We start from the raw sequence: 23420 nt of genomic DNA, 5'->3' as shown, positions 1-23420 counted from the left end.
TGTGGATGTGCTTAGCAAAGTCCAATCAAGAAGTGTCTCCCGTTCCACTAATAGAAAAAAAAGATGTGACAATGGCTGAATAAATAAAGCTCCAGAGAAGACCACTCATAGATCTTTGGACACATATATGCAGCCTGGTGGGGAGGAGCAGAGCCGGAGACAGTGTTTGTAGAACCTGCTGTTAAATTGATGACAAGCTCTTAGGCCACGTTGAAGACAATCCCCAAAAATGCAGTGTGGCTGAAAAACATTGGCCTTCCCGGAGAACCAGTTGCTTTACTTGGTAGTCGTAAGTCAGAAAGATGGTCACTGAGTGTAATCCGCGTAGCAGCATTTGGGTGAGACCATGGGAGGAAAGAAAAAAGACAATGGCCTGATTTATAGTTAGAAGAGTGGCACCTCGCTCACCCCTCACTGAACACTGTGCCAACAACACAATCTTCAATTAGAGCCAACTTCAACCTGCTAGCCCCCCCAAACATCCACATCCAGAATGGAGCACAGTGTATGTAGATCAACAGCTACAAATTTACACTGATTATGTTCATTTCCCTTACATCAATTATTTGCATTCAAATTATTTCACTTTATTTATGTTGTCCTGTCATCTTGCAATTGTATGGCCCGATTTGTCTGACTTAACTGGTTAATTACTTACTCACTGACCCAGGTCACAGCGTACTAAATGATACCAATACAGAAATGATTTTGAAAACACATACCCGAAACGACAGGTCTACTGTGGCCATTGGTCTGCAGTGGACCAATGGGAACTGGACCTTGGAGCAGTGGACCAATGGGAACGTGGATGGCTGTGTATGTGTGCGCCGTTAACCTGGGGAAGTGATACACTGTGGGAAGATGACAAGCTGGTGGAGGGAGTGTGATGTTCTGGGCAATGTTCTGCTGGGAAACCAGGGATGTCAATTTCACACATGCCACCTATCTAAACATTGTTACACCTCTTCATGGCAATGATATTCCCTGATGGCGGTGGCCTCTTTTAGCAGGATAATGTGCCCTACCACACTGTGCACATTGTTTGGGAAGAGTTTGAGGAACATGATGAAGAGTTCAAGGTGTTGCCCTTGCCTCCAAATTCCCCAGATCTCAATCTGATTGAGCATCTTTGGGATGTATTGGTTCGATCCACAGCGGTTCCACCTTGCAACTTTCAGGACTTGAAGGATCTGCTGCTAATGTATTGGTGCCAGATACCACAGGACAATTTCAGGGGTCTTGTAGAGTCCACGCCTTGGCGGGTTGCGCTGTTTTGGCATCATGCAGTGGACCAACATCATATTAGGCAGGTGGTCATAATGTTTTGGCTCATCAGTGCATGAACTCGCAGGGACCCTACTCACCACAAGTAGTTGCTAAAGGCAAAAATGTCTGACATCCTCCTTCACATCCAGCATGTACGAATGTATTGATGCATGTAGCATAGACACATTTAGGTGTGTGTATGCCACTCCGCTACTGTGCCTCTGGAATTATCTGCTGAGTCAAATATTAATCTGGAAGGAAAGGTTTCGAGAATGGGGCGCAGTGTTGATGATCAAGCACAACTCGCCTGACAGGTTTATCCCAGCAGCAGAATTAAGAACTACATTACAACAAAGTACAGACACATGAAGACAAGGTGTAGGTTTCCAGTATTGTCACAAAATATGTGGTGTTAACTGTATTTTCTCATTTTAATATCTTACTCAACCCCCTGAACAAATGGACGACTGCTGTGGCGTATTCAATTGTTGTGGCATGCCAATGCCACGTACATTCAACAAGAAGGAACAGAGAGTAGAAGAATGCAAGCCTCAGTCCCTCTCAAAGTATTTGGTATTTATAGGCAATTTTTCGAATGCATGTCCAACCTTTTCAAAGTGAGTTTTTGTGGCCTGCTTTTGTTTCATGTCCTTCCTTGTAGAATGAATGTGGCATTAGTGTTCTGCAACACAGTCATTCTGTGTATCACAACAATTGGATTTGCAACCTCAGTCTTCCCTGAACATCTTAAGGACAGTGAGGGAGAAGGAGAGAGCAAAAGACAGAAAGAGAGCAAAAACGACAGAGGAAATACCTTGGAAAGATACCTGTTGAAAAAAACTTTGGATTTCACTGCATTACTGTCCTTGTTAATGATTGATTTGTAATCATTCTTTCTCAGTTTCCATTTCTTTCTCTTCCTCTTTACAGTTTGTATATATATCCTGTTCTCTCTCTCTCTTACACATCTACACACACACACACACACACACACACCTAATGGCTGTGTTCAAGAGACCCAAAATGGGATGTTTCATGGATAAATTGTTACTGACAAATAAAATATTATGACTTGTAGTTTAATCTCAAGTCTCAAAGTCGGCTGCAATGTCGAACACTCCCACACACTCTGTAAGAGGCCCAGACACGTGCGTCCCTTTGGCATCCTCCTGTCCCTGTGAGTTGCCCACACTCCAGACCCACAAAGGCCTTGTTGTCCTGTCCCAGCCCCCAGGCACATAGAGACTGACTGTGAATAAGTAATCACACTAAACACAATGAGAAATGGAGCATGAGTGAAGTCAACAGACTATTAAGTGTTAGATTAGGCTCACTCACTCATAATTCCGTTATACAGTATAACAGTTTTAGGTGTACGATTTTACAATAAAAAAAATTCAATGTAAAAATAAACATTTGTATTGCATTCTGAGTAGCCTACTATAACTGTAATGAAATTCAACACTGAACAAAACCAAATTTCAATAAACAGTGGTGAAAATTATTTTTCTAAATACAGAATACAACCCTCAAAGGTAACCTACAGAGTAGCCTACGTATTTTTTAAAAATCTGTCAATCTCTGAGAATAAAATATATGTAACATCGTCAGTAATGTCTTGGTTGAAGACTACCTACAGTTTTATATGTAGCTCGTTTTAGCGGTCAACAAAAAATCCAAAATCAATTACATTCTTTATTTTTATCGTCATCTTAATGGAAATGTTCCAACATTAAAAGGACTAGTTCGATCCATACCCCAGGGGACGTCTTCTCCGCGCCTGCCCTTAAAAGACGTTTTTCAACCCATCCCATTTTTTTCTATCCAATTTTAACGCGGAAGTCGGTGACGCATAAGCTACTGTACATTCAGGTGCAGATGGGCGCTATGAAATAAACAAATCATATCATCGGGGATTTGATAAATTGATTGCCGCTGAGTACTTTTGCAAATACTCCAGGTCGTTTGTCTTGCTACATTGTAACCGCTCCGCCTTACACATATATAGGCTATATATATATATATATATATATATCTTCTTTTCTTTTTAATCTCCCGGACACACGTATTTTGATGGACTATAGCTGGGAGACTGGAACTGCAAGGATTGTGTGAATATCTGCATTTCCCAAACGTTCAAGCCTTCAGAAATAAATGACATCATTCCTACGACACAAAGAAGTCTTAAAAGGTGAGTGGGATATTAATTAAAATAGGAAATTAACAATATTCAAATAGAATATGAGCGATGTATGGACCCATAGAAAATCAGCTACATTTTTCTTCATGTAATATACACGTAAACTAGGTTATGTAGCCTGTGCTATTATTGTTGTTTGGTCCGGTTAGCGAGTAGGTTAGATAATTTTGTGTTATAGCTTTTGTTTGCGCAATAACACAATAGCAAATGAAAAAAATGTCCTCTGGGAGTGCAACCACAATCGGTCTCCGAGTGTTGGCATTCCTTTTTTGTGATAATGTGATATTATCTCAAATGTATTCGTTCTCTTCACTGCTATTACATAGGTTATTGATACGCATAAATTTTAAGAAAAGTTCATTTGCAAAATTAGGTGTCGGTGACCAATAAGAATGTAGTTTCATTTTCGTATTTCGTTGTCAGGAACGAAGCCCTCGCCAATTGTACGAGACCCCACTACTGCGCGATAGCGAAGTCTCCAAAAGCAAGGTTCATTTTAGTAGGCCTATAGAGAGAGATGCGATCGATAGAGTGCAGTTGTGGGATAGCCTGATTCATGGACACATCTTGATCTGTGGATTTCAGTACATAGCTGCAGCCTGTTGGATTGCAGCGATGATTAATGATATATATATACATGGTCCGTTGTTTTGAAATTATATTGCAAAATAGGCTTCTTCTGCTTGCAATGTACATGTAGGGACGAGCTTGTTTTATTTGAGCCAGAATGTTGAGAGAAGAGAATGTTGCAGATGCATTGGGGTTTGAGCATAGGCTAGTCTAGCATCATTATGCTATCCATCTCAAATCACCTCTGTAGCTGTGGACACTTTTCTGTCAATTGTTTTCCTCTCAACTTAAGTATCACATTATTCATTGACCTTCATTTGAGGCAGCTGTAAAATGAACTTCCTTGTCCCCATGCATTCACCGCAATGTTTTGGACTTCATCAACCCAAATTACAACCATGTTTAAGTTAGCTTGATGTTCAATATTTGACGGATATTCTGACATTCAAAGTTCAATAGCTGACAAACAATTTAACCTAGAGACATTGGGTTAGGCTACTTATGAAAGGAAAAAGGTGTACAACATTGCAGGGGTCTTGTTTTCTTGATTACGAGCCGAGTTTGAAATGACAAGAGACATGTTTGCAACGCTGTAGGTAACAATGCTATACCATTCCCTAGGGATCATCAGCAAATTGCATGATACTTATTTTCAAATCTCGATAACTCTGGCTACATCGCCTACAAAGAAGGAAGGAAGGGGCACATGCTGCTCATGATTGCTTGACTTACATCATTATTTTAGTATTTTATGTACAATTTTGTATTAAGATATTATTATTTTTAAGTTAGAATATCAACAGCTCCTTGGCCCACCTCAAATCAACCTTGTATTGTACAAAGTGTAGGACCACCCAATTCACACCCTTTGGTTTTCCCATTTGGCATTTACACAATTTTTACTGAGATATATAAGGAATAATGATAAATTATTCCATATATATAGTCACAAAGTTGTGTGCCTTTTGGTTTTCCCAACTTCTTTGTTAAATCAAAATCACTTTGAAATTCAATTGCCACCTGATCACATGACCTAGAAGCCTCTTTACTATTCATATTACAGTTCCCTTTTAGTCTTCTAGTGGACACGCAAATGTATGTGTACATAACCTGATGACGAATACAGTCATGCCTTTTAAGGCCATGCATGTGTAAAACCGACTGGGAGCCCCACCTCACAGGTTACAGGATCCCATCATTATTCCTGCCCACACTGATTTTCTGCTCTTCACGCACTGACTGCGAATGGCAAATCTCACACTAGCCTTTGTGGCTGAACCCACCTTGACACTTCCACCGGCTTCCCTAGATTTCACCGCCGTGCCTTAGGCCCTGGCCCCACGCAGGGACACACAGTCAGTACTACAGGATGCCCAATGGGCAGAATCCTGCTTTAAAATACAATCAGCATGGACCCCTCCCTCACAGATCTTCCACTGTTAAGGTGTACCATGCGACCATTTCAGTGTGTCATGTGGGAATCAAACCGGGCAACGCCTGGTTCACGCCCACTGGTTGGTCGGTTTCTGGCTTGCTTGTGATGGCTTGGGGCTTGTGATTGTGTAACTGGCAAGGTGCATGCCTACTCCACCAGGGAGTGATGGGTTCTTGGGTATTTTTTTATTTCTTTTGTAAAGGCTTAACAGTAGCTGAGATTTGTGGTTCTCTGGAGGCGCTAATGGGAAAATCAAAGGGAGTGCAATGTGTGGCCTAACACTGAAGAATACAACAAGGTTGTATTCTAGAGGTTTGTAAGATTTTTTTGAATTCTACAATGTACATTATAATATTTTAAAATAAATGTTTAAAGAAAATATATAGCATGTGTCCCTTTCCAAACAGTTTAACTTTGGGTTGAAGTTGGAAGGTGATTCAGTGAAAGTGTTAATGAGACTTTGAAATTGTGATGTTGCACTTTGTTGACGGTTCCCTGTATCTTGCCTTGGCTTTGAACAGACTGCCTAGAATGGTTGTCTTGTGCCATTTAAAAATTCTGATTTATCAAGCTCTGTGCCTGGTTATGTACCATTTTTCTTTCATATCAAGACCAAACTGAGGTATATAGTTTACATTGCTGCAAGCTATTGAGCATTAAAGAAGCCATATGTTGGATTTTTACTGTACTATTATCATAAATACAAACATAAATTACCAAAATAAATCTACAGTTAATGTTTTAAGTTAATGTTTCGAAAAAAACAGAATCCCCAAAATTGAGCCGGAGTGTGCCTTTCCCCATTTAAACGTTGTTGTCGTTCTGTATATCAGTTTGCATTGACTTGTATTCTCCTCATACTCGCTTTAGACACTCACAGTACTGAACCCCCACTCTAACCCACCCTGGACTAGCTTATACTATTCCGGTCATGTTCGGTAAGTGAAAAGGAGGTGGACAGTTTTTGTGTTAATGTTTTAACTCAGTTTTTTATTGATCCTACACAGTACACCTTTGAATCTCAGAGTGTATGTTGAATATTGAACAACAATTTAAAATGACCACGGTATCTAATTCTTGGACCAGGGTGTGTGTTCTCTGTACGACATTAATCCAGCACTGTAACAGCCTAGGTTTGCGTATGCGCTGAAGACATCGGCCATGGCCAAGCATGTGTTGTGGAATTCTAGGGCCTTGTTGTACTTCTGGTATCCAAATACAGCATACAGGTATCAACTTGTAGAAAACGTAATGGCTCATGGTCTCCTGTGGTTGGGCTCTATTTACCTGATACTGCTATCGGTCAGCTGTAAACATAGCTGACTTTTCGAACCACAGTGTACAGCAGAGGTAACTAGCTAGAATCCGTAACTGACAGAGCAGAGTTACAATTATTTGTAAACTCAGTTAATCACAACTAAGCCATAAAAATGATTTTATTTTAAGAAAGCAACAAATGTATACCTTCATAACAAATACATCTGCCTCTTTTTAATATTTTGGATTGCTTGGGAAAGGGTTCCATTAATTGAACATGTTTTAGCTCAGTTCTTTGGTGATTTTACAGCCCAACCAACCACACTGATGTATGAGAAAAAAGAAAGAAGAAAAATGCATTGATGTGTTCAACAAACTATTTAAAATTTTAACTTTTAATTTGGGCAATTAGTCTAGCTATATAGTAGTTACTGAATGATATGTATAAATAGCCTATATATCTGAAGGAAGTATGGTTTGAAATGCATCAAAAAGGTGTTGAAGGAAGAAAACAGGCACCATCTGTTGTGTATGATCTTCTGTATAGAAAAAAAATCAACATTGATTACCCCCCCCCCCCCAGAAAGTGGTTATCCAAATGATATATTTAAGCTATTGCAATAATGTTACCTAATTTTATCTGAAACTATACCACAGGTTTAAATGACGGGCGAGCTGAAACGAACCCAACCACTATCTCAGTTCTTCATTCCAAGAAGTACTTGCTTGCACACATACAATGAAAGGACATCTCATTCCCCGACCAACAACCATGATTGAATTTGCTGGCACCTAAATCTACTGCAGGAGTCGGTAGAGTGAGACAAGACAAATCAACTCTGTGTGACCTTTGCACCACGCTGTATGAGAACCCTGGGCATTGTCGGTATGTCACTGCCAGGATACAAACTCCGTGCTGAGTCAAAATCATGACCCGATGCTATTGATACATCTGGCGGGCTTTTTGTTTAGTTTCTGCTGTGGTGTTAAAAAATAAAAATGCGTTAGCACTTTTTGCATATTGTTCACTGACGATTTGGTGTTGGTGATGAATATTGTTTTTAGATATGTGGCGAAAATACAGTAGGTCTGAAGTAAACAATGGCTTAGGAGATCTTACACGTTTTGTTCTATAAATTAATATATGCCTATAAATTATGTATGTTTGAAATATTGCCTTCATATGCTAAATATTTGTAGGTTGCTAAGAAGTTGCAAACCATAGAAATTGCACTAGATGATATTCAATTCACTATGACGCTAATCTCCTTGAATAATACTTACAAGATCTCCTAAGCCTGCATTTACTGCAGACGTTAATTGTCTGAGTAATCCAAAAACCCTGTAACTTTTTTGTGTAGAATATTGACAAGTGAACTAAGATGAGTTAGTGCTCACGAAAATTCACCATCCACTATTGATCTCTGTTAGTCGTTAATCGCAATGTACCATGGGCAAATTGTGACTGACTGACCTACATTTAATAATGAGATGTTATGATGCAAGTTGATTTGTAAAGGCACCTGCACACAGGCCGCGGTGGCTGTGAAGGTCTCATAGACTTTCAGTTGAACTAGGTCAGGGGGCGATGTGGGTGCGTGGTGCTCGTTATCTTTAGCTGTGCATCCTGCTGGTCAAGGCGCAAAAAGTTTAAACTTGTTGAAGTCTTGAGCGCCCGCCGCCCATGTCATCATCTTGTCAACCAGTCAAACACTAATTAATTGACAACATTGAAATATGTGAGGAAAAAAAGAGGATAAATTAATTATTGCTGTTTCGGATTTCCCGGAATTACACAATTTAACTTTGCACTCTGCAGGCCTAAACCAAACCATGATGGGCGGCCGGTCTGCAAGGGCCTTAAATCAGTCAGTTAGCAGTTTGATGAAGGTAGTTTGATCCTCTCGAACATGGCCATTGTGAATAGCAAGGCTCTGCAGGTCCATTTCCAAGAAAACATTTCTTAACATTTCAGAATATGTGTTCAACTGGTAAGTTTTTGATTAAATGTTGTCCTATAACAAACTGTGTTGTTTTTTTTTTTTCTTTCTCCAGAATACACACAATCTCTAATAAGTTTCTTTTGACTCCCATTATTCCCTTCCTTTTATTCCTCAGCATCTTTAGTCTACTGTAAGTTTATACTGTAAATGCCAATCAAAGTTGTTCTTATCCTTCTGCCAATAAGGATAAGTGTGTCTTTTCCTTTGTGCTGATCCGACATTTCCTGCCTGCTTCAGGGGGTCAAGTTCTGCTGGCATCAGGGGCTTTACAGGATATGGTTGTCTTCATGGCACAAAAAGGGCCTCTCTCTGCTCTGAATGATTTTGTTCCGATAAACTCTTGAGGTCGGCAATTGTTCACATGCCTTCATGGATTTGAAGGGAAGTAAAAGGCACTATGCACAATATTTTCTAGAAACCATCTTTAGCCCCTGTCTAAATGTTCGACTGTTACCATGGTTACACGATGGCTAATCAGTCTGTTTACTGTGAAAATACTTAATTGTCATTACCCGGCAGAATATTGATGAAATTGTATATACATGCCTGGCTTGTATTTTCGAAGTCTTGACCTGATGCTGAATTTGTAATCAATTAACAGTTCACAACCTACAAAGTTTATTTTCCAATCTGCAGGAAATAACTGATGTCTTTTTGGTTGTGTTTTGTTTTCTGTTGTTTTGGAAGGTTTCTGTATATTAGAGACAAAGTTGTATATTTTACACTCTCTGCCTCTAAAATGGCCTACTCTAGCCGATGTCTACATGTGTACTCCATTCTACAGCATTTACATTTGTCGGGAGAAGTGAACAAGTGTACACTTAAGGAGCAAAGAGAGATTATTGAGAAAAAGCCTTTGTCTTCACTCTGATGCTAACCATGATGTTACTGTTTTTAGGAAAATACCAATTTATTTTGTTCCCCATGATCAAACAAATGTAGAAGCAATTTTTACAATGATGAAATATTTCCTCTGATACAGAATATATTATACCTTCAAAGAAAGTACATTTCTGAGGAGAAACAAATGAATAGATAAAGAGCCTTCTGTGCGTAAAACAAAGATGTCATAATCACACACACATCAGATTAGATATTTTTCTCTCTCTTTCTGTCTGTCTGCAAATTAAGTTCAATGCATTACTTGGCATCTCGCTAATATTCATAAATATGTATATATAGAAACCGAATATCTACTCAATCGCTGTTATAAAATGTACTTCACTTTGCTGGATTAACTCTTTTTTTACTGCAATTCACCTGTCTTCCACATGGAGAATATACAATCACCTAAAGGATTATTAGGAACACCATACTAATACTGTGTTTGACCCCCTTTCGCCTTCAGAACTGCCTTAATTCTATGTGGCATTGATTCAACAAGGTGCTGAAAGCATTCTTTAGAAATGTTGGCCCATATTGATAGGATAGCATCTTGCAGTTGATGGAGATTTGTGGGATACACATCCAGGGCACGAAGCTCCCGTTCCACCACATCCCAAAGATGCTCTATTGGGTTGAGATCTGGTGACTGTGGGGGCCATTTCAGTACAGTGAACTCATTGTCATGTTCAAGAAACCAATTTGAAATGATTCGAGCTTTGTGACATGGTGCATTATCCTGCTGGAAGTAGCCATCAGAGGATGGGTACATGGTGGTCATAAAGAGATGGACATGGTCAGAAACAATGCTCAGGTAGGCCGTGGCATTTAAACGATGCCCAATTGGTACTAAGGGGCCTAAAGTGTGCCAAGAAAACATCCCCCACACCATTACACCACCACCACCAGCCTGCACAGTGGTAACAAGGCATGATGGATCCATGTTCTCATTCTGTTTACGCCAAATTCTGACTCTACCATCTGAATGTCTCGACAGAAATTGAGAACATGTCCAATTCAACTGTCTTCAACTGTCCAATTTTGGTGAGCTTGTGCAAATTGTAGCCTCTTTTTCCTATTTGTAGTGGAGATGAGTGGTACCCGGTGGGGTCTTCTGCTGTTGTAGCCCACCCGCCTCAAAGATGTGCGTGTTGTGGCTTCACAAATGCTATGATATTAGATTAGATGAGATTCAACTTTATTGTGATTGAACAAGTACAAGTACAGTACAAAGAAATGCAGTTAGCATCTAACCAGAAGTGCAAATAGAAGAGGGCAGGAAGTATTAAGTATAATGTATGTTACAAGTAGAATGCATAGTTGTACAATGAGGCAAATACAAGTACAAATCTCAATTCTAAATGTGCAGTCGAGGCAAATTGAAGGTGTAAAGTGGCATGTGCAACTGAAATGCAGGGATTAGCAGCAGTGAGGTTCCCGAGGTAGACACGTACATGTAGCAATTGAAAACTACCTTATCAGACTTTGCAGAGTATTGTCCGAGTCCAGTAGTACAAGGGGAGTAGTGCAACAAGGTCCCTGAGAGGCAGTACTAAGTGGTGGGCGGGTGGGTATGGTTAGTGATGGGCCACAGAGTTCAGCAAAGAAACTGTTCTTGAGCCTGCTGGTGTGGGAACGAAGAGACCTGTACAGCCTGCCTGATGGTAGAAGGGCAAACAGTTTGTGGCATGGATGTTCCCTGATGATCCCGTGCGCCCTACAGTATGCAGACACCGCTTACACTGGAGGTCTACGATGGCTGGGAGCTGGGCCTCAGTGATGTGCTGGGTGGCTTTCACCACCCTTTGCAGGGCCTTCCGGTTGGCCACAGAGCATCTGCCAAACCACACTGTGGCACAGTTCATCAGAATGCTCTTGATCGTGCCGCGGTAAAAGTTTGCTAGGACCTTGGAGGACAGACAGGCCTTCTTCAGCCTCATCAAAAAGTACAGGCGCTGATGCACCTTTTTGACCAGGGTTGAGGTTTTGATGGTCCTGGAGTGGTCCTCTGAGATGTGGATACCTGGGAATTTGAAGCTGGACACACGCTCTACCTCAGTGCCATCGATGAGAACTGTGGTGTGACTGCAGCCTTTAGACTTCCTGTAATCCACAATGAGCTCCTTGGTCTTCTTTGCGTTGAGGGTCAGGTTGTTGTCAGCGCACCATGCCGCCAGGCGCTTAACCACCTCCCTGTAATCTGACTCGTCGTTGTCACTGATCAGGCCACCGTGGTGTCCGCTGTGAACTTCACAGAGATGTTGGACCTGTTTACAGGAACACAGTCGTAGGTGAAGAGGGAGTACATGCGGGGGCTCAGCATACAGCCTTGTGGAACACCAGTGTTCAGGATCAGGGTGGAGGAGGTGAAGTTGTCTAACATCTTATAGGTGTGTTCATTTCTGTGCTGTATGATTGGGCAGAAGCATGTTAACCCGCTTGGAAGAATCTGGGCAACAGGTATTTGTGAGGTGATACAAGAAACTCTCATGTCACACCAAGACCCAACACAACATATCCACAAAGTGAGATATTCACAGTCCAGATAGACTAACCAACCAATACCAAGTAATGTTTAACCGCATTTAGGCCACAGCTCACACAAATTAGCCTCTATAATCGGTATGAAAATGTACACAGACGTGGCTAATTGTCTGCAAAAGAGCCTACCATGGACAGCCATTAAATCATACAGAGCACATTAAGCTATCAAAGAAAGGGACATCAGAAGGGTTTTCTTGTTTTTACCTGCTCCACAGTGACTACAGCCAAGTCACTGAATCAGCCCCATTAGTAGAGGAGAAACGGCGCACCTGCACTGTGTACAGGCTGCATTGATGTCCTTGTTGAATCAGAAGCATCTAAACAAATAAATACAAAAACAAATATGTATAAAGGCCGGTTGCCCGAACGTGTTGATATGAAAAAAAACAACACACACAACAGAACGAATGCATCAGAAACCAAAGTAAAGTACAGATGACTCGCCGTAATAAAAAAAAAAGATAAAATAATTCCTCTTCCCAAGAATAACCAAACTTCCCATCGACAACCCACTATCCCCCGAATAACCTCAGGATGGTGTGGTTGGAGTGCCAAGGGTCCCTAATAATGCTGGGGGCTTAAGTCAGGCAGGAACGGATGTCCTAGATGGTCGGGAGCCTCAGTCGTACCTTGTACACCCCGCCCCCCCCGTGCTGTGGGGCCTTGCGGTTCACTAGCTGTAGGTGCTCACTGTACCGTACAATTGGGGCAAGACAGCGGTGATGATTACGTTGGAGAGCCCAGGATGTCTGCATGGTAGCTGGCTGACTACCCGACCCAAGCAGCTGTTCCCCTGCTAAGTGGTCTGCTTTTCCCTCAGAGTAGATGTAGCCCACATCCTGCACTCGTAACACTGTTCTTATCATATCTGACACCATCATAGTATAGTGGGTTCTAGACTGATGGTGATCCTTTCTGCTGACGTCTCCGCCTCGTCACTTACCCCGCCTCCCTCAGCATCCTTAAAGTGCTAATATCTGTGTTGGACGACCGGTTTGGTCTCCGGATGTTTTCTTAGGCGCACGGGTGTGACGGCGGTAGGCTGCAATAATATAGTGGTTTTCAGGAAAACCTCAAAGCCTTTCACATTAGATATATCTTCCCATTCCACAACCAATGTGTTGCACTTACCTAGGTGATGGATGGTGGATGTTTTATGACTGAGCGCTTACCACACATGGACCATGGTTTCTAAGAGAACAGGGCAATGGAAATGGTACGCAGTGAAACTGGGGACGGTTGACAGCAGGCATAGATCACCAGGGAAGATGTGTTGACTCAGCTGGAATGTATGGGGAGAGGTAATACAGTATTTTTTTTTTTTGATGATAAACTGTACTTTGCCTGCCTCTGACTGATGATGTAATTTCGGTCATTGTGGCCCTTTAAGGTCTTAAGCTGTCTGTTTCGTGGCCCTGGAGTAGCAGTTTCACTTTGCGCTGGGGTGCCAAGATTAGACCTGCGTGTGTAGGTTAGATTTTCTGCACAGCACTTGTATTCTGAAAGATAAATTAATGTGTGAGAGCTTTAAGAATTCATTTATTATGTACTGTAGGTAGATTTGATTTAAACAGGTTAATTCAGGTTAGCCTAATTTAAAATACATTTTGAATAGATGTAATCTCATTTTCTCTATGGGCTTGGCAGACTGAATATGCAGCAAAGCACTCTGTCTTTTAATTTAAATCCTTGGGGAGAATATTTATTCAAGACCTGCAGTTAAATCAGTGTGGACTGGAACTACTACAGATAAAGAGCTTTCTACTGGGTAAATTCATACCAACCTCTATTGGGAAACATTCTGCAAAGAACAAACACCTTTCTATAAACCAGTGCTAGGTATAGATCTCAGTCTTGGAGAACTGTTTGCTCCATCAGTTTGTTTGTCAGTGGTTCCTGTGTTATGGAAGAATGGACCTTTAGTTTGAATTTCCTCCAAAGACTCTGTAAAGAGTCTTTGCACTATAAAATTGCAATTTTATAGTGCACGTATAGAATTATAGACCTGCATCTTCTACATACAGAATTACTGTAGACATTGTTATGTATATATAATCAATGTAGACTGAAGTTGATTAGTGAAATCAGGGGAAGTGCTTCTGCGAATGAGATCAGACACTTCCAGCAGGCTCAGATTAACATGTCAGTGTTGCAATTGTAAGTCAAAATTTTACTTTATAGTGAAATAAACATGCTCCCATCCCCCATATTACATACTGTATAACAACCTGAAATCACATCTGTTTACCAGATCAGTGGGTGATAGAGGTATCTCAGATATCACACTCATTTGCCCACTGTTTAGCTCCAGTTAGAGTCAGAAACCACCCTAATAATTGGTGGAAATGATAACCCACACAAACACAATGTGACTTTATGAGGAGTGTAAATGTAGATGTTCTTCAAAATGAACTGTAATCATCACCATTGCTTTTAATGAAAATGTAATTACCCGAACAGTGTGTCCCTTTTTAAATAAGCACCCTGACGCCTACCAGCTTATGTTTGAACGTCAAGATTTTTGATTAATGGAAACCTATAATAAAAAGCATGTGACATTACTTATTGTGAACCTGTTCTGTTGTAGATAATTAGTCAACCTTCCATTAATAATTTATAAAACACAGGAGGTTTTCTAAATAGTCTTGTACTTGTTTGCCATGTTGCTTCAGAGCTTACATAATATAAGGATGTTTATGCTATGTTATATGCTATGTTAGTTAGCTTTGGAATATGAACTGAACCACTGCAGTATGCCTACATAGTCTAAATGTGTGTGGATTACACACAACATGGGCCTCCACAACACCCTGCAACACTTCAACCACCCAAAGATGTTGCACATTGAGATGTTGTGGCAGGACCTGAAACAAGCAGATCATGCTTCGAAAACCCACAAATGTCACTGAAGTTTACTCAGTTCTGCATTGAGATGTGGTACAACTCCAACTGCATGAGACATTTGGTTGTAGTCATGGCTGCTGAAGGTGGCATAATCAGTGTTTGAGTCAAAGCCCTGGTTGTGCTATTGTCAATTAGCTGTGGGTTTCACTGTAAACGTTTACAGTTTAGGTTGCTTTTCTTTCGTGGTCACTTTTCCTGAAAGTTCTTGTAAGTACGGCAACTTGTCGGTCTCCTCTGCTGTAAAAACACAGAAGATACTAGTGAAGTCCTGTATGGCTAGCAATGTTAATGAGAGCACTGGGAAATGCACAGAAAAGTTACGGTTGTGCTGCTATATTTGCAATTCTCTATTATCTGAAAGGGACCTGCCATAAACTCTTGGAAGAGAGCAGTCTTAGCTTTAGATGTCATGAGGACTCATCTTAACAAAGTATAAAGTAATAAAGTATAGGGGAAGCATTGGTCAGTTTTATGAGTCATAACATATTTTAAGATAACCCAAGCAGCGGACAGTTTACTTATAGTTTTTGTCGACAAGCTGTCCAGTAAGTGAACAACACTGTGACCTTTGGCTCTCTGGGTCACATGATTTCTGGCATATCACTAAGGAAGTGATCTGACAAGAAGAAAACACTTCCCTTCATTACTGTATAGGTCCAGTGCTTTGGTGTGTACATTTGTGTTTATTTAATTACGGTGTAGATTGTACTTTCTAATGATAGCAATATGATTATCATAATTTGTCATAATACAACTAACAAAGCAGTTCTATTCATAACTCAATCCAAATCCAACAATCACCTAACTTTTTCTTGGGAAGGTGTGCCATAGCTTTGTATGTTTAGTCTACATTACACTGTTTTGATTAGTTGGGTTGCTATGGGATTGCATTTTTTAAGTTTTAGCATGGGTAGGATTTCGCTGTATAGAATGGGATTGCATTGCTCCAATTAGGGTGAATTAGTATCTGTCATTTCTTCTCAACAGCTCTCAGTACCTTATAAACAACCCAAATGATGAGCTACTGCATATGTTATGCTAAACATATGGGAAATTTATATTATTTTATTAATTGTACAGTAAATGTTTGTATTTTTCTAAAAATAATAGTTGTATTTTCTTAAAAATACAAATGTAAAAACTATTGCCACTCACAAGGACTGATAAAATCCAATTAAATGTAATCTGCATTAACATTCTACATCTAAGCCTGGAGGAACTGTTCTGTGGCCTTCCGTTACTTCCTGTTTCACTGGGTGTCAAAATGAGCTATAAAACACTTTAATCCCTTTGTCATCTATCACCATGAGGAAAATACTTCACAAATGAAAATCAGGCAGTGGGTATCACCAAAGTCTAAAAACCGAAATATACCCCTTAAAACTGAGGGTAATAACAGTGAGCAATTCAAAACCAGTGGAACAGTGAGAAACCTGCCTGGTAGAGGACAGGATTACATCTTTCCCCGACGCACAGGACCATCAGTAAGATGGTTCAGAAGGCAAAGAACAATACAAGGACATATGGAGATTTGCTGTAATTAACAGCATCTTGGGGTCACTGAATCTATAACAAGACCCCACATCCATGCCCACAGCCTTTGTGAAAGGTGGTCAGAATAGAGGATTTATTCAGAGCAACCTTCACATGTAGGAGTTTTTTTTGCCAAGGACACCAGTGTTGGGTTAGTTGTCGAAACCAGGATATGTATGCAGAAAAAGACATACTGTATCATATTGTGGTGGTCCCTTATGTAGCTGTTCTACTGGCCCTGGGGGGCTTTTTAAAGTCACCAGCATCATGAAACTCTAACAAGTACAAGGACATTCAAGCCCAAAACCATGTTCTCTGCCAGGAGGCGGTCATTTGGCTGCTAGTGGATTTTGGAGAAAAATCCAAGCACACATTGACATTCACAAAGAATTTGCTAATTGACCAGAAAATCAACATCCCATTGAAAACATGGTTTGAATAGAAATGGGTTATCTGTAAGTCGGTTTTTACTTCTCTATACCGCTGATGGGTAGACTGTCCAGTGGAGAACAGGGTTACCAGTTTAGCGGCTTTCTGAATTCCCTCTGGTCATCCATGCGTTTATCTTCGGACTTATTCTCTCTCTGTTTTTTCCATTTCTGTCTATCATGACAGGCAACACTGAACCTGTCACTGTAGTTGAATGTGTGGGTATTCCTGAGTGAGTGCGGGGAATACTGAAAGATCATATCAAGTGTCTGTGTCTTAAAGAAGGGTAGTAAAATGAGATGTCACCTTACACCCAGTTTAGAACTATTTAAGCGGTATTCTTTCTCCAAATCAAAACCAGGGTAGATATTGAGAAAGTTCTCGTGTTTTTAGGACAAATTATTTTTGAAATTGTTTCATTCATCAGTTGGGGCCCATGATTATTAGACTGAGGTCCTAAACCTGGCATGAAAGTATTTCCTTTTGTGTTGGCTTATTTGCGATGGTGATTTGGTCTAAGGTATATTTCATGCTAAATAAATTGATATGCATAATGCTTGTTACTTGCTTTACTGCTCTAACGTGACACTGTTTTTAAGTCAACTGTCAGGGTCCTAAATCCCCCTTAGGGGTAGTATAACCACACACATCAAGATATATTGTTTATCCATTCTGTGAGATGTCAATGAATCATGCAGCGTGTGTGTGTGCGCACGTACGTGTGTGCGTGAATGCCTGCAGGGTCCCTGGTCCTTGACAGTGGCTATACTTTACCACTTTGCCGCAAGTGAATACCCTCTCTACTACTCTTTTTCTGTCTGACTCTCACACACACTGTGTCTCTGTGTCCCCAACGTACCGCTTTGTGTATTCCAAGCCCTGTCTTAGACTTAATCACATACCCAACACAGACATTAGCATATACTGTAATGAGGTTGACAAAAGTGTTATGGATCCGGAGACTGAAATGTCAGTGATGCTGGTGATAAAATCCTGATCAAACCGGCTTGCATGGAGAGGAGGATAACACAGGGACGTTCAGAGGAGAGGAGGATAACACTGGGACGTTCAGAGGAGAGGAGGATAACACGGGGACGTTCAGAGGAGAGGAGGATAACACGGGGACGTTCAGAGGAGAGGAGGATAACACTGGGACATTCAGAGAGGAGGATAACACAGGGACATTCAGAGAGGAGGATAACACAGGGACATTCAGAGAGGAGGATAACACAGGGACATTCAGAGAGGAGGATAACACGGGGACGTTCAGAGGAGAGGAGGATAACATGGGGACGTTCCGAGAGGAGGATAACACAGGGACGTTCCGAGGAGAGGAGAATGACACGGGGACGTTCCGAGAGGAGGATAACACAGGGACGTTCCGAGGAGAGGAGAATGACACGGGGACGTTCCGAGAGGAGGATAACACAGGGACGTTCCGAGGAGAGGAGAATGACACGGGGGCGTTCCGAGAGGAGGATAACACAGGGACGTTCCGAGGAGAGGAGAATGACACGGGGACGTTCCGAGAGGAGGATAACACAGGGACGTTCTGAGGAGAGGAGGATAACACGGGGACGTTCCGAGAGGAGGATAACACGGGGACGTTCCAAAAGGAGGATAACACGGGGACGTTCCGAGGTAGAGGAGGATGACACGGGGACGTTCCGAGAGGAGGATGACACGGGGACGTTCCGAGAGGAGGATAACACGGGGACGTTCCGAGAGGAGGATAACACGGGGACGTTCCGAGGAGAGGAGAATGACACAGGGACATTCAGAGGAGAGGAGGATAACACGGGGACGTTCCGAGAGGAGGATAACACGGGGACGTTCCGAGAGGAGGATAACACGGGGACGTTCCGAGAGGAGGATAACACAGGGACGTTCCGAGGAGAGGAGAATGACACAGGGACGTTCCGAGAGGAGGATAACACAGGGACGTTCCGAGAGGAGGATAACACAGGGATGTTCCGAGAGGAGGATAACACAGACGTTCAGAGGAGAGGAGGATAACACAGGGACATTCAGAGAGGAGGATAACACATTTGAGAGGACGGAGTAATTGAGGGGGATTCACACTTCTCCTGTGTATTGGTTTGAAGAGGGTCAGTGAGGCAGAACACAGATTTCTGTAAAACCAAATCAACCTCCAGTCATAATGACCTTTGTAGCTGTTGTTATGTCAACAAGGTCAGTGTCTGATCAATCAGATCTTTTTAGGAAGTTATTGATTGGTCATACAGTTAAAGGAACTGTGATTGGCAGGAACTAAATAGTAACCAACGAGAGATTGAAATATAAAACTCAAGGGACATCTCGGTGGAGTTTCATCGGTAGGTAGTCTTTTCCTTTGATCCCAAGGACATTATAGACCCTCAAGACAAGATGAGGAGACTTACAAGGGGACCTGAAACTATCAGAGACACATTGACATCTCCTAAGACATACTTTCCATGATGGATTAAGGGAGAGAGTGAATGAGAGGCTACGCTTCTTTCTCTGGCACCACCGATTCCATTCTCCTCCCCTGATGATTGCCTTCCTAAGCATCCACCTGTGGTGTATGAGATGGGAACAGACACAGAACATCAACCCATCTGTGGGCAGTCATTCCAGCTGTGTTGTTGTTGTGGAGGAGGACACCCAGGGTAGAGTTGGAGGGCAGCGGGAGAATAGACAGTACACGCTGACAGAGAAATGTTTGCAAAGACTACTGTTAATCACAACACACAAGTTCAATATGAACACCGGCCCAGCCTTTACCCTCCTACACATACACGCACGGACGCACACACACACACACACACAGACAACACAAACACTCAAACAAAGCCAGGTTTTGTACAGCCCAGAGTCTGGGTAATGTGTGTTGGCATGCTGTAGTTATTTCTCAAGGTGTTCTGTCTGGACTGCTGTAGACCCCTGCAGAATGATGTCATTCTATATATCCACAGGCCAGTTTTCAGTACAAACGATGTCATGATGAAACTTACTTCATATCTGGGGGTCATTGTAATACAGACAATGTCTATTATACATTATGTGCAGAAACCTTAGAATGTGTTTTTAAAACAAAAATCGCCCCAATTTTATTCCCCCCCCATACATAAACATCATCTAGAATGTTGACACTTTGTTGGACAACGTGTCAAATGGAAATGCTGCACCCTTCCTGTGTTTCATGGCTAAGAAATGTGATAATCTCCCCTCATTAACGAACAATGGCAGATTGCGGCAAGCGAAGCCCCACGGCCATTTTCTGGTTGCACGATTTGGATAAAATATTGATTCTGGATTTTTTTTTTTAGGACAAATATTGGAATTACGGTTATTACTTGCGATTTTCAAACATTGGTGCAAACAGCGTAGATAATCTCACTTAAAAATAGAGTTCATAGCCTACATCATGTGCTATTAAACTGAATAAGCATCAAGTTAAAGGTCAGTGGTTTTTATTTTACACCTATTTCCAATTTGAAGGTGCAGTCTGTGTCGACCCATCCGTTGAACTGCTCATTTAACATGCAGCGTTTGCTATGCTTGTGCCGTTGCCAAAGCTGGTTAGGCAAAATTTCTCAGCCCTTGAGATATCTTTTCTATTAGTAGAATCACTATCACACCTCACTTAGCCATGTAGTTACAAGTTGGTTTTGACGACATGGAATCATTGAATGCGTCTGTAAATGTCTGGCAGTTAAACACAGTAGGACGTGTGAAATGCCCATGGGCGCATCAGCGAAATCTGTACCTTTTATAAAGTGTCTTTCAAAACGTCCTAACCTCCCTGTGTGAAGATTAGGTCTAAGGTGCTAATTAACAAACTATGAATTATGCTCTCATCCATTTCTTCATCATTCCCAAACCTGTCCAGTTCATCAGCAAACTGCTGTCTTTAAAGAAAACAGATTGGGCAAGTTTGTCATTCGTGACAGAAGTTAGTGTTTAGAAAACCATCACTAGAGCCAAAAATGCATGGATTTTTTTATTCAGTCCATGATGCAATTAGAACATTACAAAGTGTCGTGATGTCAAACCCTTCTCATTTACCACGGCAGTATCCAATCAACATAAGTTCATAATAGTGTGGTAAAAGGAGGGTGTATATTCAGACAGATTTGTACTATTGTTTGTCTGCTTGGTTTCATCCAGTCATCCATTATAAATTGAAATAGCCCCCTCTTCTCTCTTTTTCTTTTTATCTTCTTATGAAAATCCACCACCATTTATATATTTATTATTGGTCAAACTCTAACTGGGGAAAAAATATACTGAAAATATAGAAATCTGTCTCTACATTGTTTACTAGTACTGGGTTTCTAGTTAACCTAATCAATCTCATCTCCAACTCTTTACAGTACCCACAGATCTGCCCTTCTTTCCAACTATATTTTATTCTTATTGTTTCTTCTGGCAATACATTCCCCTTCTCATTACCTCTCTTGATTCAAAACATCTCTCTCCCTAATATATCCCTCCGGTCTTCTGTGGTGTTTACAAATGCTGTTGAATCTCCCGGTGTCTCATTTCCTGAACCAGATATATTTTAATGGACAAATGTAATACTTGTCTACATTTAAACTACTAAAACCAGTTAGAAAGTGTGTAGAAATTATAATAAACACTCACTGTTACATAATTAAATTCTGAAAAAAACATTTGTTCAATGACATATTTTTTACAAAGCTATTAGCAAATTTTGTGTTTGGAAAACAAGTGAACTTGCCAACAGTCTTCATCAGTAATATGAGCAATATGGAATTGTTGACAATAAAGAAATAATCCCATGTTTAATATGCATAATTGCTACATTTACTGTCAATTTAGCATACATTTTCTTCCAGATGGCTATTTGGCAATTTTTTTTTATAAAACAGCAAGTGAATATTGGATCACAACTTAAACAACCAGGTTTATTTTGGACTGTTCTCTCTGTCAGTTTGTCATGATCACTGATCAGCCACCAGAGAACCAGAGAATTATCTGCTAAATGGCAATGTTTTGTTGTTCGAACAAAAATGGAATAGCTGCATCATGTGAAAATACATTTGATGAGTGTTTTGGTACTATATGTGCTTTTGGTACTATAACTGTGCTATTAATGTTTATTTTTTTAGTTGTAATTTTATTTACTTATTTAATACAATTTATTGTAAGATTATTGTGAATAAGGAAAAGTGCTCTATAAATGTAATAAATTATTGTTATTATTATAATATCCTGTATCTTCTTTCTCCTCCAGAGCAGTGCAGGCTGGGAGTAGTGGTTCGGCCCAGCATGCCTGTTTCCGTGGCAGCAGCACCAAGACAGGAAGTGTGTGTGTGAGCGCGCCCAGACCAGTGGGCTCCGCAGGGATGAACATGCCACTGCACCAGATCTCTGTCATCCCACGTGATGTCCCTTCCTCCCGGGTAAGCGGCAGTGGAAAGGCCAAGGACAAGGACAAACAGGTAGGGGCAAAGGTCATGGTGTTTACTATTCTGCCGTTGACCTGTGAAACCCCAAACCTCAGTCGGGTCTGTCAAGTCTGCTTCACAAACATACCCGGATGTCTGGTTGCACCTCTGGGTGTTTAGGAGGGGGGCACTTCTTGGTATTTGACAATATGGCACACTTTTTTCAAAACAAACAGATAACAAGATTTCTTGTGGTCTGCTCCACATCATGTTGATAGTGCTAGGTGTAGCTAGGATTCCAGGCATCTAACAAGGATAGACGTTGTCTGACTGGAGCCCTGTCACACTGGAGGTCAACTACAAAGCTGAAGTGGTTTCCTATGGAGGAGCTACACTGGTGTAAAACAAGTTTATGTTTTGGATTTTAATTAGGTGCAAAAGTACACATCTTATTAGGCATTCTTAAGTTATATTCCTTAATAATCCATTTTTTCCGAAGCTGTATTTATTAAGAGACCAGTGCAGAAGGGTTAAAATTAAAAGACCGCTGCAAATAGAACGCTTCGTTTCCTCATTCTAAAAAAATAATCTGGAGCTGTATAGTATTCATTTTTAAGTGCAGATGGTTTTAGCAATAAAGGAATCTAGCTGTTTTGATCTAAGCGTTGATGCTTGAGATGGATATCAGCAAGGTGCCACTCTTCTCTTCATGATCTCCTCATCATTTCTGTTCACACGGTGCCCTTTGGATGCTGACACAAATAAGAGCCCTGTCACCAGGAAGTGTCATGGATGTCATGTTGTTGGCAGACTGTGTATCGGTGCGTGTGCGTGTGCATGTGCGTGTGTGTGTGAGCGCACATTCACTCGTCTAAGTGTTTCTATGCACGTTTGTGTGTGTCAGTGTGAAGCCCTCTCAGTTGCTGTTCGCTGTAGATCTGCTAAGTGGGGGGCGCTCCGACAGCCTGTCTGTTTGCCTGGTGTCTGTCCTCTGTCTAGTA

At 41.2% G+C, this 23420-nt stretch overlaps 1 protein-coding gene across 4 annotated transcripts in view; it reads left to right on the top strand.

The window, feature by feature from the left end:
• The first annotated feature begins 3088 nt into the window (after positions 1–3088).
• The window catches only part of march8 (membrane-associated ring finger (C3HC4) 8), a 66342-nt gene continuing 46010 nt past the window's right edge, over positions 3089–23420 (top strand). The window contains exons 1-2 of one of the 4 annotated variants that reach the window (XM_034292580.1): positions 3089–3457; positions 22266–22473. In XM_034292580.1, the coding sequence (XP_034148471.1) occupies positions 22378–22473 (96 nt within the window). In that variant the 5' untranslated portion in view covers positions 3089–3457; positions 22266–22377. The remainder of the gene's footprint in view (positions 3458–22265; positions 22474–23420) is intronic. The other 3 variants (XM_034292581.1, XM_010870011.4, XM_010870012.4) reach the window with 3 other exon arrangements.

This window comes from Esox lucius, chromosome 6, assembly GCF_011004845.1.
Source record: "Esox lucius isolate fEsoLuc1 chromosome 6, fEsoLuc1.pri, whole genome shotgun sequence".
Classification (NCBI taxonomy): Eukaryota; Metazoa; Chordata; class Actinopteri; order Esociformes; family Esocidae; genus Esox; species Esox lucius.
The sequence above is the reverse complement of the archived record's forward strand: the minus strand, read 5'-3'. Positions and strand labels throughout refer to the sequence as shown.